At 36.6% G+C, this 16676-nt stretch overlaps 1 protein-coding gene across 3 annotated transcripts in view; it reads left to right on the top strand.

The window, feature by feature from the left end:
* The window catches only part of SPECC1L (sperm antigen with calponin homology and coiled-coil domains 1 like), a gene marked incomplete at both ends in the record, with an annotated part of 98699 nt that overhangs the window by 27991 nt on the left and 54032 nt on the right, over window positions 1-16676 (top strand). For all 3 annotated transcript variants that reach the window (XM_084244724.1, XM_084244722.1, XM_084244723.1), the window contains 4 exons: window positions 1438-1511; window positions 2465-2640; window positions 6140-6303; window positions 10106-10197. In XM_084244724.1, coding sequence (XP_084100850.1) covers window positions 1438-1511; window positions 2465-2640; window positions 6140-6303; window positions 10106-10197 — 506 coding nt within the window. The remainder of the gene's footprint in view (window positions 1-1437; window positions 1512-2464; window positions 2641-6139; window positions 6304-10105; window positions 10198-16676) is intronic.

Genomic DNA, 16676 nt, shown 5'->3' on the forward strand with positions numbered 1-16676 from the left:
GTATAGAGATAAACATATGAAAACATCCTCCTTTGCTAGCTCAAAGCAAACTTGTCCTTTCTATCTCAGAGAGAATAGGGACTTTATCTTTCCCCCCCCTCCTTTATGTCTTAAACACCTAGAATAAAACCTGGTACAAAGTAGGTACTTACAAGATGCTATGTTGATGATTAAGTTTTAAATTTTTTATTTCATAGGCTCCAAGTCTAATTGGGTGATGAATGGGAGGGAGTTAACTACTGATTACCGAAATTAACCAGCTCCCCCTTGTATTATCTCATCTTTAAAAATCTGACTGTAGAAAGTACGTCATTGTTATATTATTCTATACTTTTCTTGAAGTGGCTTCATACCATTTAAAAATATCAGAACATAAATGTACTGACATTGAATTCCAAAAAGAAAACATCACAAAGCAAAAACAAAGGTTTCAATAGTGCAGGTTCCTGATAGAACTGGGGGGAGGGAGATAATTAGCAATCTAAGAGCATCATAACACATATGTCAGGGTCTCAGTTTGAAAGCTAATAATGTTAGCTTAAGAAAGATTAGTATTACATGTGCATTCCCATTGTCTATAATAATACTTTGCATATTTTTTTTTTATTTATACAAGAACTGGGGTCCAGGCCAGATGCACAGGAGGGTGAGAGGATTCACCAGAGACAGAGTGGGGAACAGAACAGACAGATCTACTGAAATACACTGCTGAGGGGAGCAGTGGGCGAGACAGGAGGGGTCTGCCTTGCCATGTGGGATTCTCGCTGGCCGGCCAGGATCGAACCCGCACTGCAGAGGCTGCGGACAGCTTTCCAGTCAGCACTCAACCGCCTGCGCCACCAGGGAGGCCCAGTACTTTGCATATTAATGGTGCTCATTAAATGTTAACAGTGAAAAAGTTGTTTGAAGAAAATTCATAAAATGTAAGAAATAATTTGAGAGTAGGATTAATGTAAATAGAAGCTTCCTAGGATTTTATGTAATTAAGTTTATAAAAATTTAACTGATTTACTGTATTTCTGGAATGTACTACATTGTGTGAAGTAAGTTATATTTGCATAAATTATTTCGGACTAAGAACCTTTGACATTAAAAGTTCACAGTTTACTACCAGTCAGTGTTGTTTTGATTGGTTATAAGCCAACAGTGTACATATTACTAACAATTGATTTTACTTAGCTTTTTGTTTCAGTATTAAGACAATGAGGAAGGAAGTAATCCAGAAATTTTGTGATTTAAACTTGATAAACTAGAAATAATGTTGGTTAACTATTTGGCTTAGATGTTCCTTTTTTCTTTTAAAATTTAATATTAAAAATAAATCTTTAGGCAGGATGACATTTTTAGAATGTCATATTTAAGTACTTCCTCCCTATATATAATTCATGTTGAACACAGCTCTAACAATAAATATTTGAATTTATGTGATCTTTTCAGATACGGTGAAAAAACTTCAAGACCAGAAACATGATATGGAAAGAGAAATCAAGACATTACACAGGAGACTTCGGGTAGGATTAATCTTCATCTATTATCTCATTAGAAAACATTATTTTATGAAAGTTGAGTACAGGTCATCATTGGCCATGTTATCATTTATCTTAAGCTTGAGATACAATTATAATAATGCTCTACTTGGCTTATTGGAAAGAAAGTTTATTCTTAATTATAAAGTTTCCCAAACTGAGCTGTTTTCAGTCTTCTGTGTTTTTTGATCAGCTTGGCTAAACAGCAGTGTCATTATGATACAGAGCATTAGGTGAAGCTAATCTTGTAGTTTGGGTCCTGCCTCAGTTTCTTAGGCTACTTCACAAGGTCAGGAAATTGCTTTGGAGTAGCCTAAGGTGACTGAAGGTGACACTCCTGAAGTGTCACTCCTGAAGGTGACACTCCAGGGGGGCTTTCACAGTCCATCAAACCTACATCCTCCATGACTGTGGGAAGCAACTTTTCCTTAGTTCTCTGTGTGATTTTGTCTGCCTAGGTATTGAGTTTAGTGTTGTTCTTCTGACTTCCTCTTCCTTTTCCTTTACTTTTGATTTTTTTTTCCCTGTTAGTTTTTGATGTCAGGATATTTATAGTTCACTGTGAAATCTTTCAGTTTACATACCATTTGTCTACCTTCTTGAGTTTTCAGAGGTAAAAGCACTGTAAATTTTGTTTATTTTCTTAAGACTTACTTTGAAACTTACATACTAAAAGGAGACTTCACATTGTATTCATTAATACTTATTGAGCATTCTTGAGTGCTTGATGTCTCAATGGACAGATCAGTTGCAAAGTAAGTTCACTAATAATAATTTCATTACCTGTTAGAAATAGGTAATAGCAATTCTCTGGGATTAAAAAAAATCATTTGTGAGTACAGTGCATTACAGCAGGCTAATCATAAACACATATTATTGTTTTTAAATAAGCCTTTATTGCTGTCTTTGGAAATAAAATTTTAGTTTTTTTAATATAGGAAGAATCTGCAGAATGGCGACAGTTTCAAGCTGATCTCCAGACTGCAGTGGTGATTGCAAATGACATTAAATCTGAAGCCCAAGAGGAGATTGGTGATCTGAAGCGCCGGTTACATGAGGCTCAGGAAAAAAATGAGAAACTCACAAAAGAACTGGAGGAAATAAAGTCACGCAAGTATGTTTTGAGGAACCACTTGTGTCGTTTGTTTCAACAAAGAACACTTAGATCCCAGTATTGTCACCTGGTTTAACAGAAAGAACGTAGAGTTTGACATCAGTATGACTTAGTTTGTTAATGGAAATAATTCAGCCTTACTGACTTTATTTTATGATACCTGTAAAATAGTGCAGTTTAGATGGATCTTTCAGAGTTGTCAGTGTCCATTATCAATTCTGGAGGAGTTAAAATCACCCTTGACTCATTGGGTACATTATATTTCTTTTTTCTTTTTTTCACATTTTATTTAAATTTTATTTTTTATATTCCCCATACAATTACAACCTCCTTATTTTGACCCCAAGCCCTCCTTTCCCCACCCCCCGCCCCCATAGTGTGTCTCTGGCTCATAGTTGTTTGTTGATTTTGATATTTTCTTTCTTATAGTTATTCATTTTCCTGGTCCCTTATTTAAGTTTTCTAGATTCCTGCTATGAGTGAAACCATCCGGTATTTTTCTTTTTCTTTCTGGCTTATTTTGCTGAGCATGATCCCTTCCAGCTCCATCCATGTTGCTGCAAATTGCATGTGTTTATCTTTTTTGAATGCTGAGTAATATTCCATGGTGTATAGGGTACATTATATTTCTTTCTATTCCTTTCTCCCCACACTCCAGCCCTATTTTCTTTAGATTATAGCCTCATGATTAATGATGCGGACTCTCATTCAGCTCTGCCTCTTACTAGCTATGTGATCTTGGTCAGGGCCTATAACTTTGTTGAGCTACAATTTACTCATCTTTAAAATGCAAACAAGGGCCTCCTTGGTGGCCTAGTGGGTTAAGTCTCAGAGCTATCACCGCTATGGCCTGAATTTCATTCCCAGCCAGGAAACTAACCCACATATGGCTCAGCAAACCTCTCCTGTCTTGACCGCTGCTCCCCTCAGCAGTGTGTGTCAGTAGATCTGCCTGTTCTGCTCCCTACTTTGTCTCTAGTGAGTCCTCTCATCCCCTCCCTCCACCCCTCATCTCTGGCCTACACCCTAGTTCTTCTATGCAAAAATAAATAAATTAAATAAAAAAATAAAATGCAAACAATCCTACCTGCTTTACAGTGTTGTTAGGACTTAAATGGGATATGCCTGCAAAACATTCACGGCAGTGTCTTTAGTATTTTTAGAAACCCAAATTAAGAATGCTAAGTGAATTTCTCTCTGCCGCTCACTTGAGTTTTCTCTTACTTTATGCTTGTAACCACATGAATCTCCCCAGTAGAATTTTTTCCCCTCTAATAAAGAGATCATAGAAAACATAAAAAGTACTTCCTGAGATGACATTTGCTGATTTTCTCAAGGAGACTCTTGTCCATGAGTAAGGGAGAGTACACTTTGTGTTTCAGGTTATCATTCCTAACTTTAATTCTTAGTAGACATAGGAAAAAATATTTAGAAAAATATTTGACGATATATCTTTAAAAAGTTATTTTATTGTTGCTGGTCTCTAGTATATGTTCCAAAGAAAAATACCAATAACTATTTTCCTTTGGCTTCCTTAAGCAGAAAATGGAATGAGGTAGATTATTTTTCCACTGACATAAGACTCACACTACTTTTCCCCTGGTGTGCTGTTAAATGAAGAGTGTATCAGAAATGCTCCATTCTAAAGTTATCATGAGTGAGTGAAATTGTACTCATAAAGAGTCATGCCATTTGTTCCTAAAACTCTTCAGTCTTTGAGACACATTATTTAAAGGAAATCCCTCCCCAAAGAAGTAGCATCTTATACAGTAGTGGTTCTCAGAGTAGGTTTGCAGATCCTTAGAGGTCCTCAAGACCCTTTCACAGACTCTGCAAGCACTACTGTTTTTATAGTAGTACTGATATGTGGTTAGCCCTGTTCATTGTATTGAGTTTTGTACTGATAATGAAAAGCAAATGTGAAAAGTTGATAATTTAAGCTTTTGCCACCAAATTATACTCAGTTGTTATATTCTCTACTATCATAAACTTACATTTTAAATAATGCAGGTTTCACTCAAAGATATCCTTGATAAAGCAGTAAATTATTAATAATGATAATCTTGTTCCTTGAGTAAATTCTTTTTAACATTCTCTTTGACAAAACAGGAAGTATACATACAGTATTTCTGATGTATTGGCTATATACCCAATCATGAAGGTGTTTGGAGGGAAGCACTTTGTGATTGTTTTAGTTCAACTGTTTTCTTTTCATTTAACATTATTTTTCACTTGAGAATGACTAATGAACAGATTATGGATATTCAGACTTTTGTTATATAGTATATATTCTTAAAAATTATTAAGAGAACCTGTCACTTCAAGGAAAACTACTGACAGTCTTTGTTACCAGTGATAAAATGTGGACTTCCAAGTGAATGTTAGGATTTTGGAAAACTTTTATCTGCCATTGTGAGATTGGCAGCTTCCCATTTTAACAATTGTGATATTAACAAATGTGACATTTAAAAAATAAATTGTATGATGAAAGGTGTAAACATTTGGAAAAATCCTTGTAACTTGGTAAGCCAGTATTTTCCATATGATGGATGCATGGTATTACACAATCATTTGTGGTTAAAAGATCCATTCAAAATTCAGGATCGACCAGGGGATTTTAAAGGGTTAAGTAAAGTAGAAGTTTATTCATACAGTTTCAGATTCCACATTGCAACTAACTTTTAAGTAACTACCTCTTGTCGTTTTTGAGTATAGTAGATTATTAAAACTTCTGAACATGCATCTTGAAACAAAAAACTGCCAGAATAGCCAAATGGCTACCATAGACAAATCTTCCTAAGGACTGGCTTAATTTTTGTCCACCAGTAAACTTACTTGGTAGTTATATGACATACAAACTCTGCAACTGTAATCTCATCCTAGATGAAAACTTCTGTGTTAGTCAGTTCAGTGAATTAGAGCTGGCCAGAAATGAAATGAAATTGATTTTTAGATGACTCATGGTCCATCACACTGAGATCTTGAAGAGTCATGTTACTAATACAGGCCTTTTTTCCTTGTAGAAATTCTGTTTGGCGACTACAGCAGAGTTTTAAATGTTAAGAGTGTGGACTTTGTTTTCATTTCTTTGTATTTTCATGTCTGCACAACATAGTAGATGAGTAAGTACAATCTCCTTATTCACTGGTGAATTCTCGAAGTCGCCTGAGAAGGACTGGGCCTTCTCGCTAGCACAGAATCTCAAGATTCGTGGTTCTATATCAGCATCTTTGGCCCATTCACCTTCCATTTTAGTGCTAATAGATTATTGATGTCCTCACCTTACACTCACTCAGATGAAAATGGAATCTGATGGTTACTTAACCTACTTAAGGTAACCTGATAGAACATTTTAAATATCATTTCCTGAAATTTACCAAGCAAATGAGAATATTAAGATAGGTAATTTACTCAACCAATCCTTTTTTATAACTGATACTTCTTAATGTATTTCAGTCAGGACATTTGTAAATATGCTCTTATTTCAATATGTTTTCAGGCAAGAAGAGGAGCGAGGCCGGGTGTATAACTACATGAATGCTGTGGAGAGAGATTTGGCAGCTTTAAGACAAGGGATGGGACTGAGTAGAAGGTCCTCCACCTCCTCTGAGCCAACCCCTACAGTTAAAACCCTCATCAAGTCCTTTGATAGTGCATCTCAAGGTAATTTCTTCCATGTTATGCCACGGGCAAACAGCGATAGTCACTTACTATGTGTTATCTGCCTTGTTTTGATATTTTTCCATCTTTTCTTGAATCGCATCAAATTACATATTCATGAAGCAGTCTCATTGTTAGGTGAATTTTAGTAGATTTGAGATATGTTCATCTTCAGAGATCTTGGTCTCACTTGCGTTTTACACCATACAGAGATGTGTTTTCACACATTCTCATAACTGAGTGTCTTCTCTGTGCCTAAAATTTTCCAGAGAGATGACTTAACCTTTACCTTACTCTGCACTCCTTCAGCCTTGTATATCCAAATACTCACTTGACATTGACATGCATGTATCTTCTAGACATCTTACTACATTCAAAACCAAACTGCTGTCCCTTATCTTCATTGTGCAACACCTTTCTACCCTGTTACTTAGGCCAGAAATATAGAAATTTTCCTTTTCCCTTGAATCCTCCTTCTTCCTCACTTCTATATCTAATCTTTTGGCAATTCCTTTTGATCCACCCTCCGATATGCAGTCTTTGTACTTTTCTACTTCTCTATTGACATAATCAGTTGTGAGCTCACACCACCACTAACTACTCAATATTCTGTACCCTACCTTAGTGAGTTTACACATTTTATCATAGAAATGCTTTAGTTGTTTTATTATAGTTAGAATGAAATTCAGATCCCCAGATGTGTTACGGTCTGACCCTGCCTACCTCATGCCTTAGTTGAACCACTCTTTCCTTACCTCCTGTGCTCTAACTGCAGTGCACTTCAGCTTCTGAAGCAAGACAGGTTCCATTTCATATTCTTTTCTCTGCCTGGAAAATCATCCTGGCCCTTTTTTGTGGCTCTAACCTCCTCAGCTCTGGGAAAGGGCAAGAGTTATTATGGTTTTTTAAAACAACTGATTGTTATATTCTAGCTTTTATTCTAATTCACTCTAATAAAGGTAGAATTTTAGAATTTGTACTCTGTAGTTATATGCAAATCAGATTCCTTTGACTTAAAAGCGGAACAAAGTCATGGGTATACTCACATTGTTGGTACAGTCATTTTAAAGGACAGTTAGGCAATATCTTCCAACTTAAAATATTATATTCACAGACCCCAAAGTTCTTATACATAATAATAGCAAAGTGCATAAAGTATAAAGGTAACTATGTATACAAAGTTGTCAATATAGCATTATTTTTAAAAAATGAAAGATCTTGAAATTGCTTAAATGCCTATAAATAGATTAAGTCAGTTATAATTCATTATTATACAGTGGAATATCTTTTACCAAAGGTGAGGTGGATCTTGAAATATTTTGTCTCTCTAACCTCCTCAGCTCTGGGAAAGGGAAAGAGTTATGTTTTTTTGACAAAATCTGCAGCCTTTTATTAACAAGTTGTAGACAATATTATGTAGTGTGATCTCATTCTGTTTTTTAACATACATAGATATTTGTATTGAAATTTCAAGAAAGATGTGCTTGGAATTGTTATTAGTGGCTGCTTCTGGGTATTTGATGGGGTAAGATTAAAAAAACTTTAAAAAAAGTACACTCCTCAAACTACTAAAAATGGAGCTATCATGTGACCCAGCAATTCCACTCCTAGGAATCTACCCAAAGAACACAATAACATTAATTCAAAAGGATACCTGCATCCCTTTGTTTATTGCAGCACTATTTATAATAGGTAAGATATGGAAACAACCCAAATGCCCCAAAATAGATGACTGGATCAAGATAGAATACTATAAAGCAATCAAAAAAGATTAACTCATGCCATTCGCAGCAACATGGATGAAGCTGGAAGGGATTATGTTCAGTGAAATAAGTCAGAAGGAAAAAGAAAAATACCAGATGGTTTCACTTATAGGAGGAATTTAGGGGAACCAAATAAGGGATAAGGAAAAAATAATGAAAATAATAAAATTAACAAGCAGCTATAAATCAGAGACATTCTACAGGGGAGGAGGAAGGAGAGCGCCCAAAACAGGGAAGGGAAGAACATAAGGGACTGTGGTGATGGTGCACAGGTGAATTGGTGGTAGGAATTTCACAGGGATTACACCTGAGAGGAGAAAACAAACATTGTACAAAAATGAACAATGATGTAAAACATAATATAAATCAATAAATTAACAAAAAGAATAAGTTGATGATGGAATGACTACACAATTAAAGTTATACAACTATTTAAAAATATTAATACCGTGGATTTTAATGTAAAATGATCTACTGTACTGATCTTTTTTAAAAAAACATTGGGGCCTCCCTGGTGGCTCTAGGGGTTAAGACACAACATATGAAGCTATCTGCAGCCACTGCAGCATGAGTTTAATCCCCGGCCAGGGAGCAACCCACATGGCACAGCAAACCTCTCCTCACTCGCCCACTGCTCCCCTCAGCAGTGTCCTTCAGTTAATCTGCCTGTTCTGATCCCAACTCTGTCTCTGGTGAATCCTTTCACCCGCCACACCTCTGGCCTGTACCCCAGTTCTGGTATGCATAAATAAATAAATCTTTACAAGAAAAAAAATAAAAAGCACTGTATTATAATAAAATATATCTGAATGACCCAGTAGTTTTACCTCTGGATATATGCAAAAGAAATGAGCACAAGCATTCAGACTAATACTTACAAATGTTTGTAGCACCACTATTCACAGTAACAAAAACATGGAAATAATGCAGATGTCCATCAATTAATGAGTGAATAAACAGAATGTGGCACATCCTTATAGTAGAATGCTACTTAAATATAACAGTGAATGAAGTACTGATATGCTACCATGTGGATAACCTTGAAAATATGCTAAGTGACAGAAACCAAAAAATGTGCAGAATAGGTAAATTCAGAGACAGAATGCAGCTTGGTGGTTGCCAGGGGTTGGAGGAGAATGAATGGGAGTGACTGCTTATAAGTTTCATTTGGGGGTGATAAAATGTTTTGGATCTAGATAGAAGTGAGGATGGTTATTTAACATTGTGAATGTACTAAATGCCACTAATCTTTATAGTCTAAAAATTAAGTTTATGTTATGTCAATTTTATCTCAATAGAAAACACATCTAGAAACATAGTTCCTAACATAAATATTTGGCTAAATAAAAAGGTCCACAGTGATTTCTCCATCCTCATCCACTGTGTTATGTGCCTGATATCATTTGTGTGTCCCATTTTGATTTTAATTTGGCTTCAGATGAATAGCCATCTTTATACACCCTCCACCAGAATCTGTGCTAAGCCCAAATATCTAGAAATTAATAAACTACAGATCTTTCTTATAACAGTTCAGGCTATGGAAGGAGATTGATGTGTGAGCAGGTAATTAAACAATGTATTAAGTGCAAATCTGATAATTAATGTAAAATGACCTCATGAAGGAGATGAGGGAAGATGAGCAGGTTCTAATGTTCCTTCATGTAATAGTGAACATCCACGATGTGCCAGGCTGCTCACTGATGCAATTACAGAAATACTCTTCTTGGGGTTTTTTGGTTCTCGAATTGTGTTGATTTATGGAGCATTTTTAACCACATAAGACAATCAAGTAGTAAAAATAAAGTGACTTGCATAACCAGGGTTGGAAATACTAGAGAAGCACACAGTCTACCTGGTGGCAGAAGAAGGACCACCTGTTGGGCATGACAAAGTGTTCAGGAGAGGTTCCTCGGTCAGAACAGTTTCCAGGGGGAACCAAGGGCATTGGTTAATCTAGTGGATGCTTAGAGGACACCAGTTATGAAAGCTTCTGCTGTATCATGATCTATTTATTGATTATTTGTATATTGTTGTTTGTCTAGTACCAAACCCTACTGCAGCTGCAATTCCACGAACACCTCTGAGTCCAAGTCCTATGAAAACCCCTCCTGCAGCAGCTGTCTCCCCTATGCAGGTATGTGGCGACTCTGGGGACCTCAGTTTCTGAAATTTATCCTCTTCAAAGTCACGTGCACTACATTAGGAATTAAATGACTGCCTTGTGGGGACTATAGTTGGAATTTTCTGAGATACTGTGAATATCCTTAATTGAGATAAATTAGGTAAATGTCAGTCGTGTTATTTTTCTGAAAATGGCTAACAACTATTGAGCACTTACTCTGTGCTCTACACGATTCCAAATGCTTTCTAATGTTAACTTGATTAATTCTGTTGGGTGTATATACTGTTCTTAACCCCAGTTTTCACATGTGGAAACAGGCCCACAAAGGTTAGGCACTAGAGGTTATGTAATTAAAAAGAGCAGAAATTTGAACCTGGGCATTCTGGCTTCAGAGATTATGCTTTTAGCCACTACATTAAGACACCTCTCTAAGGAGAACACATAATTGGTATGCCTTAACTTTCACTGCATGGCAAATCACTTTCAAAACTTTGAGGCCTACAACAAGCATATGAAAAAATGTTCAACATCACTTGTAATCAGAGAAATGCAAATCAAAACTACAATGAGATACCATCTTATACCAGTGAGAATGGCACATATTAAAAAAACTAGCAACAACAAATGTTGGCGAGGTTGTGGAGAAAAAGGAACTCTCCTGCAATGCTGGTGGGAGTGCAAACTGGTCCAGCCACTATGGAGAGCTGTGTGGAGATTTCTTGACCTACTAAAGATAGAGCTTCCATATGATCAGCAATTCCACTTCTAGGTATTTACCCAAATGACACAGAAACATTAATTCCAAAGGGCACTTGCATCCCTATGTTTATAGCAGCACTATTTACAATAGCTAAGCTATGGAAACAACCGAAATACCCAAAAATAGATGGCTGGATCAAGAAGATGTGGTGCATATACACAGTGGAATATTGCTCAGCAATCAAAAAAGATAAACACATGCAGTTTGCAGCAACATGGATGGAGCTAGAAGGGATCATGCTCAGCGAAATAAGTCAGAAAGAAAAAGAAAAATACCAAATGGTCTCACTCATAGCAGGAATGTAGAAAACCTAAATAAGGGACCAGGAAAAAGACTAATTAATACAAAGTAAAAATCAAAATCAACAAGCAACTATAAACCAGAGACACACTATTGTGGCGGGGGGACGGATGGGGAGAGAAAGGACTAGGGTCAAAATAAAGGAGGGGTGCAACTGTATGGGGAATATAACCAAAAGGAAAATGCATACATTGTGCAAAAATGAAAAATGATGTAAGAATTATATAAAATAAAATTTAAAATAAAACAAAAACAAAACTTTGAGGCCTAAAACAGAAATTTTATCTTTTTGACATTCTCTGGGTTGATGAGGCAGTTCTTTCCTGGTTTTGCCTGACCTTACTCCTTCAACTACACCTGTCTAGAAGGTGAGCTAGAACCTGGGCTCAGCAGCAATGGTTGCGCCTATCTCATCTTGTGATCTTTCCTTTCAGGCTCCTTCATGACTTGGTGTCTCAACTGCCGAGAGAGTAAAAGTGGCAGTTAACAAGCATCTTAAGACCTAGGTTTATAGTTAGACAGTGTCACTTCTCTCCCATTCTTTTGGGCCACGCAGGTCATAAGGCCATCCCAGAATGAGAGTGGAAGGGGGTTGACAAGGCATAAATTTAAAGAAGCATGATTTCACTCTGTAGGGCTCAAGATGCCCTTTCATTTCGTAGTAGTCTAGCACAGAACCTTGCTGCTCCGTTATGGATGAGTTTTAGACATTGCTTTGTTTTGCCACTGTTGAAATGCAGACCAGAAAGGAGAGCAGAGAGTTGTCACTCTGTAGGGCTCAAGATATCCTTTCATTATAGGGACTAAGTAGCCCTTGCTAGGATACTACTTGTGGAAAGAGTATTTGAGGTGGCCTAAAACTAGTAGCATTGGCTCTTTCCCTGTCCCTAAAATTATATAGGAGTACTTTTTTCTTTTTGAATGGAGACTTGTGCTTTGTTAACTATTGGCCATGTATATTGAGGATAAATATTTTACTTTTTCCTTTGTAAAGTTTGGGGTAAACATGTTACCCCCCTCTGCATTTATAATTTTGCAAGTTAGCAACTTTGCATTTTCATATAGAAGGTGTTCTTAATTTAAAAGGAAGGCAAGGGGAATTCCTTGTCCATTTGCGTATTTAATACTTTTTATTCTCTATTAAACTTTTCCTAAAGACCTCAAGATTATAATAACTAAAGGCAAAATAAGGGCCTCCCCCGTGGTGCAGCGGGTTGAGCGCTGTGCAGTGAAGGTGTCCACAGCCTCTGCAGCACGGGTTCAATTCCTGGCCAGCCAGGAGAAACCCACATGGCGTGGCAGACCTCTCCTGTCTCGCCCACTGCTCCCCTCAACAGTGTCTTCAGTCCATCTACCTGTTCTGCTCCCCGCTCTTTCTGGTGAATTCTCTCACCCTCCGGTGCCTCTGACCTATACCCCAATTCTTGTATAAATAAATAAATCTTTAAAAATAAATAAATAAAGGCAAAGTAAAATAAACTTCAGGTGAGGTGAAATTTCTCCAGTGTTTGTCAATTGAAGTTTAATGTGCAAGACATCACACTAAATCTTTCTAGGACAGGCAATAAAAAAAAATCTCACTCTGTAACTTAAAAAAAGTAAGAATTACAAGTCACTTTTAGTAATTTTTTAATAATTGCTTAATTAGCACATTGGTTCTCAAATCTAACTATGCATAAAAGTCATGTGGAGAGTTTTTAAACATAAATTCCCGGCCTCATCCTAGTGAATGAGAATCCCTGAAGGAGGAGGACCCAAGATTGGGGTTGTTACTTTTTCAGAACTTTCTGAGTAGGAATTCCACTTTGGGATCTGAAGGAGTTATTACTGGATTATTCTGCCACCACAGGCAACTGGTCAAAACATAGAAAGCACTTACTTTCATGGCGGGGCAGTCCTCTCCTGCCTTACCTGCTGTTCCCCTCAGCAGTGTTTTTCATCCATCTGACCGTTCTACTCCCCGCTCTGTCTCTGGTGAATTCTCTCACCCTCCCGCGCTTCTGACTATACCCCAGTGCTTGTATAAATAAAAATAAATCTTTAAAAAAAGATTTTAAAAAAAAGCACTTTTAGATATTTTATATCAGGCAGCAGAAGGCTGTTATCCATGAATTAAAGTTAAGAAATGAGATAAATCATGGTATACCCCATACTTTTCTATTGGCACTTTCCAGATGGTAGTTTAGGGAGGCTGAATCCAAATGAAGCAAGGAAGGGAACTAACTAGATCTGAAGAGCTATAGGCAAGTTTTCATGGAGAATGAGGGTGCCAGAATTTGTAAGGCACAGTAAATAGAAGGAGGGAGGTAGACAGAGAATGGAGTCTAGAATTCTGGAGAGGCATGCTTTTGTGTCCTTTCCTGGTTGCCAGTCTGCACGTCCATAGGGTGAACCCCCATAAGGCTGGACGAGAACAGTTTCCCAGCAAAGAACAGTTGCCAGTGAGCTGTCAGGCAAACACTTTCCATAGTTCACACAGGGCAGGGAATCATTTCAGTCATGGGAAACCTCTTTGAATATTTGGAGCATTCCTAGAGATCCCACAGAGGACCACACTTTACAGTGGAACTAAATAGCGCTACTGTAGACACTATTCTAGACCTATTCTAAAAGACCTTAAAAATAAGTTTCAAAAGGACCCATGAGTTCCAGAAGTAAGCAAGCAGAAGTATTGGGTAAGCAGCCTCTGAAATGCTTCCCAGTGATCCACACCTTCTGGTAGTCATTCTTTTATTCTGTCCCTCTTGATGTTGGCTGCCTATACTACTCACTTCTTATAAATAGGATATGGGAAAACGAGGTGTCATTCCCAATTAAGGTTATAAAAAGACATTTCCATCTTGAGTACTCCTCTCCAATGAACAATAAGAAATTGAAGTACTTAGCTATAAATTTAATAAAATATTTTGGAAGGCTTATACAATGAAAATTACAAAATATTACTGTGAAAAATTAAGGAAGTAATAAATGAAAAGACATATTAATGGATTAGAAGACTCATTATTTTAATACCTTGTAGTTCTCCTTCATGTTAATCTATGGATTCAACATAATCCTAGTTATAATTCCAACCGGCCATTTTTGTAGAAATTAAGAAGATAATTTTAAATTTATGTACAAAGTTAAAAGACCCATAATATCCAAAATGTCTGGTGGGTGGGGTGGTAGACAAATTAGGAGGGCTTACACTCTGATTTCAATACAGTATAATCAAGGCATATGACATTCACATTAGTTTTTAGATGCAGACATTAGATGACTAGAATAGAGAATCCAGAGATAGGTCAGTTGATTTTCAGCAATGGTGCCAGGTACTCAGTAATTCAGTTCAAAAGGGATAGTCTTTTCAACAAAATGTTCTGGAAAACTAGGTATCTGTATGGGGCTAAAAAAGAACCACAATCCTTACCTCTTGCCACATACAAGAATTGAAACTGACTATAAACCCAAAGGTAAAAACTAAAAGTCATAAAACTTCTAGATAAAAACATTGGAAAAAAATCTTAAGGACTTTTGAGAAGGCAAAGATTTCTTATTTAGGATACAAAAAAGCATGAAGAAAGAAGTTGGTAAATTGGGCATCAAAAGTTTAAACTTCTGAAAGACAATAATAAAGTAATAAAATGAAAAGATAAGTTGTGAATATTTTCATAATACATTTAATCTGCCAAAAGAGTCTTGTTCAAAGGCTTGTTGAAGACAAACTACCCGGTGTATAATGAACAAAAGATTAGAAAAGTCCTTTCCTCAGAGAAGATGTACAAATGGGTAATAAACAAATGAAAAGATGCTCAATAGGATTAGTCCTCAGGGAAATGAAAATTAAACCCATAGTACCACTGCATATCTGATAGGATGGCCAAAATTAAAAGAGTGGCAATACCAAGTATTGATAAAGATGTAGAGAATGCTGGGCGTCTGGCACATTCCTGCCGGGAATATGAAATGAGAAATTAGAAGTTAGCTAGGTGACAAAGCTAGATAAAGAAGAAATAGAACACCTAAACAGACCAATTACAAGCAGCGAAATTGAAATGGTAATCAAAAACCTCCCCAAAAACAAAAGCCCAGGACCTGATGGATTTACAAATGAATTCTACCAAACATTCAGAGACGAATTAGTGCCTATCCTGCACAAACTCTTCCAAAAAATTGAGAAGGAAGGGACAATACCAAACACGTTCTATGAAGCCAACATTACACTAATACCAAAACCGAACAAGGACAACACAAAAAAAGAAAACTACAGGCCAATCTCCCTAATGAACACTGATGCAAAAATCCTCAATAAAATTTTAGCCATCAGAATCCAACAATGTATCCATAAGATAATTCACCACGACCAAGTAGGATTCATTCCAGGGGCACAAGGATGGTTTAACATCCGAAAATCAATCAACGTTATCCAACACGTCAACAAAAAGAAATATAAAAACCATATGATAATATCAATAGATGCTGAGAAAGCTTTCGACAAAGTGTAACACCCATTCATGATAAAAGCCCTTGAAATTCTTGGGATACAAGGAACATACCTCAACATCATAAAGGCCATCTATGACAAGCCAACAGCCAATATCATTCTCAATGGTGAAAAGCTGAAAGCAATTCCATTAAGATCTAGAACAAGACAAGGATGTCCACTCTCACCACTGCTTTTCAATATAATACTGGAAGTCCTAGCCAGGGCAATAAGACAAGAGAAAGACATCCAAGGAATCCAAATAGGAAAAGAAGAAGTCAAACTATCACTATTTGCAGACGATATGATATTATACATAGAGAACCCCAAAAACTCCACAGAAAAGCTAATTCAACTCATCAATCAGTTCAGTAAAGTGGCAGGATACAAAATCAACACGCAAAAGTCAGTAGCCTTCCTATACACAAACAATAAATCTGAAGAAGAAGAAATCAAAAAAACCATCCCTTTTGTTATTGAAACAAAAAAAATCAAATATTTGGGAATAAATCTAACAAAAGAGGTAAAGGACCTATACAAAGAAAACTATAAAACACTGTTAAAAGAAATAGAAGAAGACACAAAGAAATGGAGAGACATCCCCTGCTCGTGGATTGGAAGAATAAACATTATTAAAATGGCCATCCTTCCAAAAGCAATATACAGATTCAATGCTATTCCAATCAAAATTTCAATGTCATTCTTCAAAGAAACTGAACAATTATTGATGAAATTCATATGGAATCACAAAAAACCCCGAATAGCCAAAGCTCTCCTGAAAAAAAAAGAAGGGAATGGAGGCATTACACTCCCAGACTTCAAACTATACTACAAAGCCATAATCATCAAAACTGCATGGTATTGGAACAAGAACAGACATACAGACCAATGGAATCGAATAGAAAATCCAGAAATAAACCCACAGATTTATGGTCAACTAATCTTTGACAAAGGAGCAAAGAATATGCA

The sequence above is a fragment of the Talpa europaea genome, assembly GCF_964194135.1.
Source record: "Talpa europaea genome assembly, chromosome: 10".
NCBI classification, from domain to species: domain Eukaryota; kingdom Metazoa; phylum Chordata; class Mammalia; order Eulipotyphla; family Talpidae; genus Talpa; species Talpa europaea.